General features: G+C 35.5%; 2 protein-coding genes across 3 annotated transcripts; one reads left to right on the top strand and one right to left on the bottom strand.

Moving 5' to 3' along the window:
* Window positions 1–1,174: 1,174 nt before the first annotated feature.
* LOC108827891 (sulfate transporter 3.2) lies at window positions 1,175–6,794 on the top strand. The gene is made up of 12 exons (XM_056993821.1): window positions 1,175–1,555; window positions 1,899–2,106; window positions 3,499–3,670; window positions 3,951–4,016; window positions 4,135–4,248; window positions 4,573–4,689; window positions 4,789–4,915; window positions 5,231–5,517; window positions 5,628–5,818; window positions 5,937–6,022; window positions 6,280–6,356; window positions 6,450–6,794. Exons 1-12 carry the CDS (start codon window positions 1,240–1,242, stop codon window positions 6,642–6,644), a joined length of 1,956 nt encoding a protein of 651 aa, XP_056849801.1. The 5' UTR covers window positions 1,175–1,239; the 3' UTR covers window positions 6,645–6,794.
* Window positions 6,647–11,345, bottom strand: LOC108828221 (protein NETWORKED 1C). Of its 2 annotated transcripts, XM_056993820.1 has the most exons (5): window positions 11,126–11,345; window positions 10,857–10,901; window positions 10,580–10,770; window positions 7,883–10,248; window positions 6,647–7,804 (listed from the first exon to the last, which is right to left on the bottom strand). In XM_056993820.1, the coding sequence occupies exons 3-5, from the start codon at window positions 10,680–10,682 to the stop codon at window positions 6,839–6,841; spliced, it is 3,435 nt and encodes a 1,144-aa protein (XP_056849800.1). In that variant the 5' UTR covers window positions 10,683–10,770; window positions 10,857–10,901; window positions 11,126–11,345; the 3' UTR covers window positions 6,647–6,838. The 2 variants fall into 2 exon arrangements, with proteins under 2 accessions (XP_056849800.1, XP_018457337.2); XM_018601835.2 differs by lacking the exon at window positions 10,857–10,901.
* Between the last annotated feature and the right edge of the window lie 1,234 nt (window positions 11,346–12,579).

The raw sequence follows: 12,579 nt of genomic DNA, 5'->3' as shown, positions 1-12,579 counted from the left end.
CGATTAATCACCGAGAACCTGACTATCGGAGCCAATCATACCTAATTGCTCGCAAAGGAAATTAGATATCCTTGTTGCATGACTACACACTAGGGTAATTTGAGAACAATATATTCAAATCCATGACTCTTGAGATCATTGTGGGATGTCATATACCACCGACCATTAACGCATGGTTAAATGATTTATATTCTAGATATCATCATATGATGCTTGAGGGCGAAATGTCCATACGTATTACCAATTAAATGTTCTGTATTTTTTTTGTTAACTCGAGATATCCGGCGGATCGTGATTTAACCCACTAATTTCTGGAGATTTGACTATCGGTGCCAGTCATATCCAGTTATTTTGTAAAGAAAGTTAGATATTTTTATCGCCTGGTCACACTCTAGAATAGTGGCTACACGCTAGAGTAGTCTGAGAACAACGGACTCGAATCCAAGACCCTTATGATCATTGTAGGACGCTATGTACCACCGACCACTAACGCCTAAGGCGTGGTTGAGTGGTCTGTATTTTGGATATCATCATATCAACATGACAAAACCAATGCACTACAGTCAGGACGGAATTCGGCTAAAATTCACGAAGCTTCGATTTAAATGTATACACATAAAAGCATACAATTAATATAATAGTTTATGAATATATATCCATTCTTATGTTTTAAGTGGCTAAATAGATAAAACCGGACTTGAATACGATCATGTCTTTGTCGCAGTACATACAATAATTCTGATGGCCATTTCAAAATACGAAACAAAAAGAGAGTAAATATCTAGGTTTAGAGCAAAGTATAATTTGTGGAAAAGATACATACTTGTATCCAAAAAAAATTGTGTATCTTACTATCTTACATATATTAAAAATATGAAAAAGGTTAAATAATGTGAAAAGTGTATGAACCGTATTTTTACTTACTTATGAAAGATATTTCTAAATGCTAATACTTTAAGTTATTAATAGAAAATACGTTGCATAAAGTTTTCCCTTTGGTGTTCACATAATATATGTTTTTTTTTTGAGAAAGGGCTACATAATATATAGTTAACAAAACAAAAACAAATAATTAATCATTGTGGGTCCCTATGGAAATGGAAAAAAAATGCGAATTTCTGGACTGCTTTCTATAAAACCACATCGTCCTCTCTTCTCATCACACCCTAATACAAATGACACTTTGCTTTTGATCAGTCTCATTCCATAAGTTTTTCAAAGCAAAGAAAATACAAGAATATGTGCAAAAGGACATTACAGCACCCCCAAGTAGAAACCCCTCCACCACAACCTTTCTTGATATCACTAAAGAACACTCTCAATGAGATCCTTTTCGCCGACGATCCGTTTCGAAAAATCAGGAACGAATCGAAAACGTCTAAAAAGATCGAGTTAGGGTTGAGACACGTGTTTCCGATCTTGGAATGGGCTCGTGGTTACAATTTGGAGTATTTGAAATCAGACGTTATCTCAGGGATCACCATAGCAAGTCTTGCTATTCCTCAAGGGATTAGCTATGCTCAACTCGCTAATCTCCCTCCAATCCTTGGTCTTTGTAAGTTCTCTTCTTCTTTAGTTCTTATATATGTTATATTACAATGAAGGGTTATTTAGTTACTTATTTAAGAACTCTAATATTACAAAGATGATAAGAACTTGGTTATTCTCGTACGGACAAATAGTACTTATTCGGTTTTGGTTTGGTTTCAAAAATTACTGACGCAGTAATTAATATTCACTTGCAACCTCAGAGAGTCAGAGTAAAACTTACTTTGGTTGTAGATTGGTCCTAGAGTCATATAAATTGTGTACCGACAGAGCTGCCTTTGACATTAATCCATATGAATTTACTATATAAATGTACACAAAAATATCTAATCTTGTATATGGAAATGTAGACTCGAGCTTCGTGCCGCCGATGGTATACGCGGTAATGGGAAGTTCAAGAGATTTAGCGGTGGGTACGGTTGCGGTGGCGTCGCTGTTAACGGCGGCAATGCTGGGGAAAGAGGTAAACGCGGTGGAGAATCCAAAGCTTTACCTTCATTTAGCTTTCACTGCCACTTTCTTCGCCGGACTCATGCAAACCTGCCTTGGCCTCTTAAGGTTAGTTAACACCCATACCATACTCATATATAGTGTTTCAAAACAACAATAAAATGACTATATACATAAAAATTTATCAACATCTTTCCTTAACACAAGAAAAAGTGTCATATCTATTATTGTATTTTATATCATGGAATCATCATCTTTACTTAATTAAAACAAATATCGCAGAAATGACCGATCGAATAGGAGTCCGTATAGTATATAGCATTAATATTCTTATTTTCTTGAGAATTACAGTATTAATAACTTTATATTTTGGCACATTCTGGTGCTATATTATTAATTAAGAATTATTCTTGGGTTCACCCCTAGAGTGAATATAGAGGTTCACCCAACCAATAGAAATCACTCATTTCACAATTGATATCTTTTAAATAAGGAAACAAAATATTGTCAAGTTATTTTATGTTTTAAAATAAATAAAATAAAAACAAATATAAATAATAGTAGTTACAAAAAGTAATTTAAAAAAATATATTTTAACATTTTCAAAGAATAAAATAAACCTTAAACCCTAAATCATAAACCCTAAACCCTTGGATATACCATAAACCTTTGGGTATACCCTAAACCCTTGGGTATATGTCAAACCCTTGGATAATCTTAAACTCTAAATCCTAAACTCTAGTATATGCAAAAAAAATTATATATTTTAACGCCGTCATCGAAATATTAAACCCTAAATCCTAAACTCTAAATCCTAAACCTTTGGGTAAATCCTAAACTTTTTTTTAGGATTAAGGATTTGGTATTTTTAAGATTTAATGTTTGATGTTTTTAATTTAAATTTTAGAGTTTAGGCTTAGTGTCTTGATGACGGATTTAAAATATTTTTAATTTTTTTGCATATATTACTATTTTATTTATTTTTAACATTTTTATTTTAAAAATATAATATAACTTGATAATATTTTGTTTCCTTATTTAAAAGATATCAATTGTGAAATGAGTGATTTTTATTGGTTGGGTGAACCTCTAGGTTCACTCTAGGGGTGAACCCAAGAATAAGTCATTAATTAATGGTCTGACATAAGTAAAAGCATTTATAAAAAGTGAGAAACGAACATTTTGCACCTTGTCTTAACTTGCTGTATATTTTTGCCTCGTGCATGATCTTTTATTTTTCTTGTAAGCATAAATAAAGAGTATAGATTCTTTTTGAACTATGAGAATAGAGATTTGATACTCCATGCATACTATAACCTAAAGATAAGGGTATGATCCATGTTCGATTTTGATGCAAACATGTCAGAGTATGACAATATTAATAACAAATTTCACGTGAAGAAACTTAACAATAAAACATTGAATTAATACAAAAATCTAAACATTGGTATAGTATTTTCTAAGAAATTAATTGAATTTACTGAATGTAAAAATAAAAAGATTAGGATTCTTGGTGGAGATATTGTCGCACGCGGCAATCATAGGGTTCATGGCAGGAGCAGCGACGGTGGTTTGTCTACAACAACTGAAAGGATTACTTGGTCTCAGTCACTTCACCCATTCCACTGATGTCATCTCCGTTCTTGGGTCCATCTTTTCTCAGTCTCATATGGTTCGTTTAACCCCTTTAAATTTAACCTTTAAAAAACATTCCAACGTTTATAAACACCTACATATAATTACAATATTCGCGGGTGGTTGTTCTCTTAATTAGTGTCCAAGATCTGTGATAGCATCCGTTGTTTCTCTAAATCAATGGTTTTCTCCGACATAAAATTATATTTTAATTTTTTTTATCAGTTTAAGATTGCAAGTGGCGTGAGGCATTATTGTTGTTATTGTTCACGGGATGTTTTGTCAATATTGTACCGACCGCTTTAAAATATATGCAGTGGAGATGGGAGAGTGGGTTACTAGGGTGTTGCTTCCTCTTTTTTCTTCTAACAACCAAATACATTGTAAGTTTTAAGTTATTTATTAATGTACTATAATGTATAAACATGTGTATTAATATATACCTACATTATACATGGATCTGTACTTAAGTTTATAACAAAATGATTAATGTAACTGAAGAGCAATAAGAGACCAAAGCTATTCTGGATATCTGCAATGGCTCCACTTGTTTCTGTCATTTTTGGAAGCCTCTTCGTTTACTTCCTCCATGCCCAGTTCCATGGCGTCCAAATTGTACGTTTCTCATCTCTCTCTCTCTAATTTTAACGCATGCGGCAAAAACGTACTCTTGACATTTAGCGTTTATATTTGACATTTATAGTTTTTTTTAAATGAACCCGCAGCTTAAAATATATTTTACTAAACGCAAACAAAATTGTTTTTTGGCTTTTGCACTGCAAAAGTTTGCACTGCAAAATAATACTTTATGACAAAAATGGGAAATGCTTTATATTATTACTTTGTTTCTCACGTAAATGCATACAAAAATTGCCTGAGAGACATAATTGAGATCAATTGCCGATGTACTACTAATATTATTGTTTGTTGTGGGAGTAGATTGGAGAATTAAAGAAAGGGATTAATCCACCGTCCATCACACATTTGGTATTCACGTCACCTTATGTCACGTTGGCTCTTAAAACCGGCATTATCACTGGAGTCATAGCCCTTGCTGTGAGTACTTCATAAAATCATCAACTATTAAATTTTTATATAAAATCAAAATTTCTTATATTTTTAATTGCTAGTAATCAGCTGTGTTTAATGAAATAGGAAGGAATTGCAGTTGGGAGAAGCTTTGCAATGTATAAGAATTACAACATAGATGGGAACAAAGAGATGATTGCATTTGGGATGATGAATATTCTTGGTTCCTTCTCCTCTTGCTATCTCACTACAGGTAACATTCATTTTTAATTTCACTTTCTTAGGATATAATTAAATCACCAAAAATAACTAGATATATATATATATATATATAACTGGTTAAAAAGTGAATATATTAGTCTAAGTTCTAAAAAAATGTCTTTCTTACTAATTTTTTTTTTTAACATCAGTTTTCTTTCTTACTAGCTAATTCAAATAACTAAAATGGTCACTAAATGATGCTTACACTTAATAACATTACATAATAATAACAATAATTAATAAGTAAAAACATCAGTTATTCTTAATTTTTTTGCCAAAGAAAGTTATAAATTGTTTCTTAATGAAGGACCGTTTTCCCGTTCTGCGGTGAACTACAACGCCGGTTGCAAAACGGCGGTATCAAACGTGGTGATGGCGGTTGCAGTGGCGGTAACGTTACTGTTCTTAACGCCGTTATTTTATTACACGCCGTTAGTAGTTCTGTCGTCGATCATCATAGCCGCCATGCTTGGAGTTATCGACTATGAAGCAGTCATGCATCTTTGGAGACTCGACAAGTTCGATTTCTTTGTTTGTCTCTCTGCTTTCTTTGGCGTCGTTTTTGGTACCATTGAGATTGGTCTCATCCTCTCTGTACGTATAACTTCCTCTACGTGACTACATCATTTGATTACATACAATAATGCAATAACTACAGCACAAATACAAGTTTAATTTATATATGCAAAAACATGATAATGCAGGTGGGAATGTCAGTGATGAGGTTATTGTTGTTCGTGGGAAGACCAAAGATTCATGTAATGGGAAACATTCAGAACACAGAGATCTATAGGAACATTGAACAGTACCCTCAAGCCACTACTCTCTCTGGCCTCATCATTCTCCATATCGATGGTCCTATTTACTTTGCCAACTCTAGCTACTTGCGAGACAGGTTATTATTATTTTTTACTTTATAATTAATACACGTATGTTATATCTTTCTATCAAATCCTAGCTATTGTTACGTGAATTACGTAGATAAATCTTTATTATGTTCAATGGTTTTCTAGAATTGGAAGGTGGATCGATGAGGAGGACGAGAGACTGAGAAAGAGGGATGAAAACAGTCTACAATACATTATACTCGATATGAGTGGTAAGAAAAACTCATCTAATGCTTAAGATAGCTCAATCAAATATTTTAAAATTTGATATCCCAACTTTTAGTTTTTAAAACCATCAAATTTTAGTTCCTAAAACCATTAGTATGCGATGTGTATATATAACTTCATCAGTTGATCCAAAAAAAAAATTTGACTGTTTTATAAAATAGAAGTTTTATGTTTTCAATACTGTATTATATACCGTATATCATAATATGTGTGATTTCAAGCTATGCTCATATGATTTTAGCTGTGGGGAACATCGACACGAGTGGTATAAGCATGCTTGAGGAAGTCAACAAAATACTGAGACGAAGAGACCTCAAGGTTATTCCCTTATAAGTCGTTCATTTTTCTTTTCCTTTAGATCAAGTCCCAAAGATTTACTGATTTTACGTTCTCGTCCCCTAATTTCATCAGCTAGTGATAGCGAACCCAGGAGCAGAGTTGATGAGGAAGCTAAGCAAGTCCAAGTTCATAGATACCATCGGCAAAGACTGGATTCATCTCACGGTAGCAGAAGCCGTCTCAGCCTGCGATCTCATGCTCCACACAGCTAAACCGGACTCACCGGAGAAAATCTCCGGTGGTGTACCGGAATTTAACAACGTTTAAAAGGTTTCAAATTGAATCTCTCCCATTAATATTTTCACCAAGAATAAAGTCGAAAAGCTAAGGAGTCTGTTATTCAAATTTCACTACTACAACTACTATTGCGTTTGCGTTCAAAAACATAACGCTGTTAAATTAAACTTTTTTTTCACATGAGAACTTGTTTTTACTTGCGAGTGAAGTAAACCAATTACCTTTTACGGAGACGGTGACTGCTGAGCGCAGCCACAAAAAGCAGTCCGTTTCTTCGTCGTCTTCTTCTTCATCGTTACGCTTCTTGATCCACCATAGATGTAATCCCTTAGAAGAACTTTGGATTTGGTATCTGAGATCTTAGACTTAGCTTTACTACTCTCTTTCTCTCCTTCAAGCTTCATCAACAAGAACTGAATCCTCTGTATCTCCAACTGCAACCTCCCAATCTTCTCCGAACCTCTTCTCGCATGTTCAGATATCCTCCTGCTTCTATTACCATCTTTCTCAGATTCCACCTTCGTGGACAGCTTCTGGTTCACGTTAAACAGTTTCTCTAATGCTTCCTCTGCTTCTTTGAGCTGGCCTTTGATCGTCGCGTACTCGTCCTTCTCCTCTGTTTCGACCTTGTTCGTTAAATCTTTAACAGTGATCTGAAGATTCTCCAGCTTCTTTAAATCGGAATCGAGTCTCTCTAAGACCTTCCTCTTGTTTACTTCTATGTTCGGGTCCATGAACCCATCGAAAACCTCTAGTTTATCCACAATCAGTGACTCTTCAGACAGAGACTTACCTTTCGCTTTCACTGCTGTTTCTGTCTTGTGAGTCTTTACAGGCTTTAACTCAAAGAAACTGTGGTTATCCAGCTCCAAGGTGTCTTTCTTGCTTGTGATGTCATATGATGATCCATCAGAAGTTTGATCAAGCACTATATCTTTCGTTATGATCTCGATCTCGTTGCTCTGCTTCCGAGCTCTGCCACTTCCTCTTTCTTGCACCTTCCTCATGCTTCTTCCAACACCACTGGTTTTAAACTCTTTGACTTGTTTCAATGCTGTCTCGAGCATAGAGTAGGCGTTTGAGTTCTCAAGCATCAAAAGCTTTTCCTTTTCCATTATTGCCTCTGCAATAGCTTTGATTCTCAAACACATATCTTCCAACTTTGGTGATTCATTCATTGAATCAGCGTCCTGGTAAAGAGAGATGAGAAAAGTTCAAAACAAGTTTCAAATGGAGATTTGAGGAGATAAATGGCTAAGATAGATTACCTTTGAATGTTCATTAACGAAAACATAATCCTCCAAAGATCTAATGCTTTCATTCAATAAGACAATAGCTTGGGCTCCTCTACGCTTTTCCATATCCACGCTTCTACTTTTAAGACTCTTGTAGGCTTCAGCTACCTCATCAGTCATCGCTTCAGTCAACGTTTCATGTACTGCCGAGACCTCCTTATCGCTGAAGAACGTTGCAGCTTGAGACTCCCACAATTCAACTCGACCCCTCTCTTTGAAAACCTCCATTTTGATTTCTTCGAGTTCCTTCTCCTTCTCACGTAACTGATCCTTCATAGTAGCGATTTCATCTTCTAAACGATCTTTGGCTGATGTGATAGAAAGCAGGTTTCTCTTCAACTGCAAATTCTCAGATTCTGCATCTACTAACTTATCAATCGTAGTCTTCCTTGCCGTGCTCTCAAGATTCTTCTTCTCTTCTTCTGATTTAACCTGTCGAAAAAACTCAACAAGGACGATGTTTTCAATTGCACTGTGTTGGTTTTCAGAAACCAGACTTGAATTCTCTACAGAGAGTGACTGACAAGCTTCCTTCAACATTTTCAGCTTTCCTTTGACTGCTCCCAACTCAAAATTCAACTCTGTCAAAGAGTTGTCCAGCACAAGGTTTTTCTGAACAAGTTTTTCCATAGTATCCAGCTTCTCTACAACAGTCATCCTTGTGATTTCTTCTATCTCATTACACTCTTTTAAGGTTGAGTTTTTCTCTTGGCTTAGTTCCTCTTTAAGACAATGTATTTCTTGCTGCAAAGCATTTCTCTCCTCCACTCTTAGTTCAACTTCTGCTTCAAGCTTTAGTATTGTTTGCTTTAATCTTGAGACATCCTTTTGCAAACTTTTCACTGATGCTACCGAAGAGAGATTGAGCTCACTGAGACCTTTGTTCTCAACCTTAGCTTGCTGAATCTCCTCGTGCAGCTCGTTGTTTCGGATCTCCATGTCATTCATGATTTGGGACTTGGTCTGAAGCTCCACAGCTAAATTATTCAGTTCCTCTTGAGACTGATAGTGCAATTGCTGTAGGGTTTGAAACGCGGTCTCGGCTTCCTGGAAACGCAGATGCTCTTCTTGCACATTACTCCACAGTTTGACCAGCTCTGTCTGCTTCTCCGTGAGCTTCTGACTTTGGTTCCCCAGTTTCTCCAAGAGACCATCCAGCTCCGAGTGAAGATTCTGATTTGATCTCTCGAGAACAGTACATTTCTCCTCCGAGAACTTCAGTTTAGCAACTTCATTCTCTAGTTCACTGCTAAGCCTTTTGGTTTCTTCTTGAGCAGAGTATAGTTTGAGTTTTAGATCCGCAATTATATTCAGACACTGTTGGTACTGAAGCTCCGAAGCTTCCTTATCCTCAATCAATTTCGAGATTGTTTGCTTTAAGTTTTCAACTTCTACCCCAGCCATTTCTGCACGCTCATTGATAACCCATGCATCTTCCTCAGCCTTACTCAGCCTCTCTTCTAAGTTAGATATTGTTGTCAAGCATTGCCTGTATTGGTCCAGAGCAGCTTCCTTTTCAGTTTCAGCTTCAGCAAGGCTCTGCTTCAAGGCGAAAGTTTCAGCTTCAAATTTGCTGGCTCGCTCATTTACTTCTCCAGCATCCTTATAGGCTACAGATAAACCATCTTCCAAATCAGCTATCCTTTGAAGGCATTGCTGATACTGAAGAAGGCTGGATTCCTTTTCAGACTCTAGCTTTTCAATGGCTTTTCTGAGCATTTGCACCTCGGCTTCTGCACTCGCTGCTCTGTCATTAAGTCTAGCTGAGTCCTCTTGTGCATGAGATATCTCAGATTCTAGGTTTGAGAGTCTCTCCAAACTCTTCTCAAACTGAGCTAGGGTCGCTTCTTTTTCAGCCTCCATTTTAGAAATGAAATCTTTCAAAGCCAAAACTTCAGCCTCAGCTTTGCTAGCTCGTTCAGATTCTGAAACATTTCCATCTCCATCATCAAAGTTCAGTCCTTTTCTCGCTTTCCCATTACTCCCAAACGGAACATGAGATAAAGCATCGTCCGGGTCACCCGGAGAAGCTCGTAAAGGAGGACGCATATCTGGTGTTTGTGGATCACCGTCATTAGTCAAAGCACCAGCATGTGAGTCATCACCAAATATGAAGGAAACTTGGTTCGGGAGCGCTTCTGATATAGTCAGATGAGCCTTATGGATGACGACCGTTGCATGATTGTATCTTTCAGCCAATGCGCGATAGGCACGATAAAACTCTTCAACCAATTGCATAAGCTCAGGACGTCTGCGGTAATACATCTCAGCTCGCCTGGCAAAAGAATCTGCATCTTCTTCAAGAACCTTGATCATTTTCTTCACATTACTATCCATATCTGTGTCAAAAAAAACAAGACTTTCATGTTTTCTGGATCATAGATTATGATAGCTAAAAAATAGCTTTACATACGCTTTGGCCCCGAAATTTAGAAGAACTAATATACATATAGACTTTATAGCCTCCAAAAAGTGAAGAAATTGTTTTGTTAAGATTTATACTAAAATGTTTATAACCCAAAGTCTGGGTCCAGTATCTGAACTAAGGACTTGATGTCTCCCTGGAACACTAAATCAACATGCTCTTTCATAGGGGCCATAACAAAACATAAAGCAAGTTGCAATGAAAGTAACACTAGATGATGGGTTTACCCTTAACAAGAAACGTACCTGCGAGGTTGTCCTGAAGCCATTTAGAATTCTTGGGGGTATTGTGACTATCCCACCACCATGAATACATACGTTTCGAATTACTCTTTGCCACAACCTCCATTTTTTTTAATAAACAAACCACAAGGAAGATGTGTACACCAACTTCCTTCGTCCTCACGCTCTCTCACAACTTATTAAAAAAAATATTCCTGGAAAAAAAAAGTGAAAATAATCAGAGAGAGAGTGATCGAATAATTAACAGGCAGACGAATGAGATTTTATATGATATGATTACCATATAATATATAATCTCATGCTCCTAAACCCAGAGAACACGTTTCTAGTCAGAATAAAAAAAAAAAAAAAATCAGACGATCACATAGCCAAAATCACGATCTCTAATCTCAAAAATAACAATCTCATGCTCTTGAAATTCACTAGAGAAGAACACGTTTTGGTCAGAAAATCAGACATAAAACACATGAATTATAGTTCAAAATGTAAGCCAAACTCAGGATCAACATCTATGAAACGAATCGGGAAGCACTGAAGTCAAGTTCGTACCTAGAAAACAAAACAATATCGAATTGAAATCGTTCGTCGGTGATCGAAGATCTTTCGAAAGAGCCCGCGCTAAGTCTCTTGTTAGATTCTCTCAGTGTAGGTTCGGCTTCCTCATCTTCATCGCATGTTATCTTCTTCTTTGGTTTACTAGATCTCCTTCTCTCTCGGCGTTTGTACTCTGTTTCTGCAAAGAAAGAGTTTTGTTGTTTAGGTTTTTATTAAAATGGGTTTTAACTTTTAAGAGAGAGAGAATGAAAATATAAATACTTAAATGACGAAAGTACCCTTTTTGCACGTATTAATATGTGTTCTCGGGATTGCTTGGAAGATTTGGCTTCCTGGATTAATGTAATTTACGCTTTTATTGAAAAACAAATTTAATGTAAATTTACGCCATGAATTAGGCCTGTGCTATTAAGTTTCTTAAAACAATTAATGCTACATTACCAAGTTTTCTAAAATACTGTACAAAATTAGATGGCAGGTTGGAATTTTTTCTTCTTATAAGTTTCATTTTTAAAATTAAAATTTATTAATATGCTTTAAGATACCTTTTTAAAAAACATCTTAAAATTAATTAATTAAAATTTGTATTAATTATATAAAGTTGGAGTTAAAAATATTTTATTGATATGAATTGAATAATTTATTTTATTGAATTAGACAACTCATACTACTCTTTTTGGCTTAATAAAGAAAAACAAATAGAGGAAAAGAGAGAGAATCTTTTACAAAATAAATAATAGAATCAGAAAAAGGAAAAGGCGAAGGCACGGAGACGCGTATGCGTATCAGACGATGATCTTTGGCCTTTCGGTCCCACTTACGCCACACTTTTATATTTGTCCACGTTGGACACACCACACCCACGCGCAATCTCTACATGTCATGGCAGTCATGTTCTATTATTAATTAAGTTGATTTTTTTAGAATAATTAAGTTTGATTTGGCTGAGATTTTTTTTTTGCAAATTTTGTTGTTTTGTTTGCAATGCTAATTTTTAACATTCAACTTCGTTTTGAAGTTTACTGATTTGTTTTGACTTAGAATATAAAAAATAGGCCAACCTTTAAAAATGTTTATTTGAGAGACAAAACGGTCCACAAATATTATTTTACATGGTCCACAAATATTAAACATTTACATAGAACCATTTGACAAACAAAACGGAGAAATTAAATATACGTATATTGTACTTAGCGCCTATCACTTTTGATGGCAACCGTATGAAGAATCGACAAAAAATACAATAACTAGTTAACTACATCAATCGTGTATTTTGATTAAATTAATTGTGAAAAGCCATTGATCACATGCCATTATTAGTTTGTAATATTAGCTATAGTCTGTAGACTGTAACTAATCTGTAGACTGTAACTAACCCTTCACCGGTTGCAAATGTTCTTAACTAATTAAGATTTTCTCAAACAAAAATTAAAAGAGAGGAGACCTTT

This window comes from Raphanus sativus, chromosome 9, assembly GCF_000801105.2.
Source record: "Raphanus sativus cultivar WK10039 chromosome 9, ASM80110v3, whole genome shotgun sequence".
NCBI lineage: Eukaryota > Viridiplantae > Streptophyta > Magnoliopsida > Brassicales > Brassicaceae > Raphanus > Raphanus sativus.
This window is presented reverse-complemented; position numbering and strand designations above follow the sequence as displayed.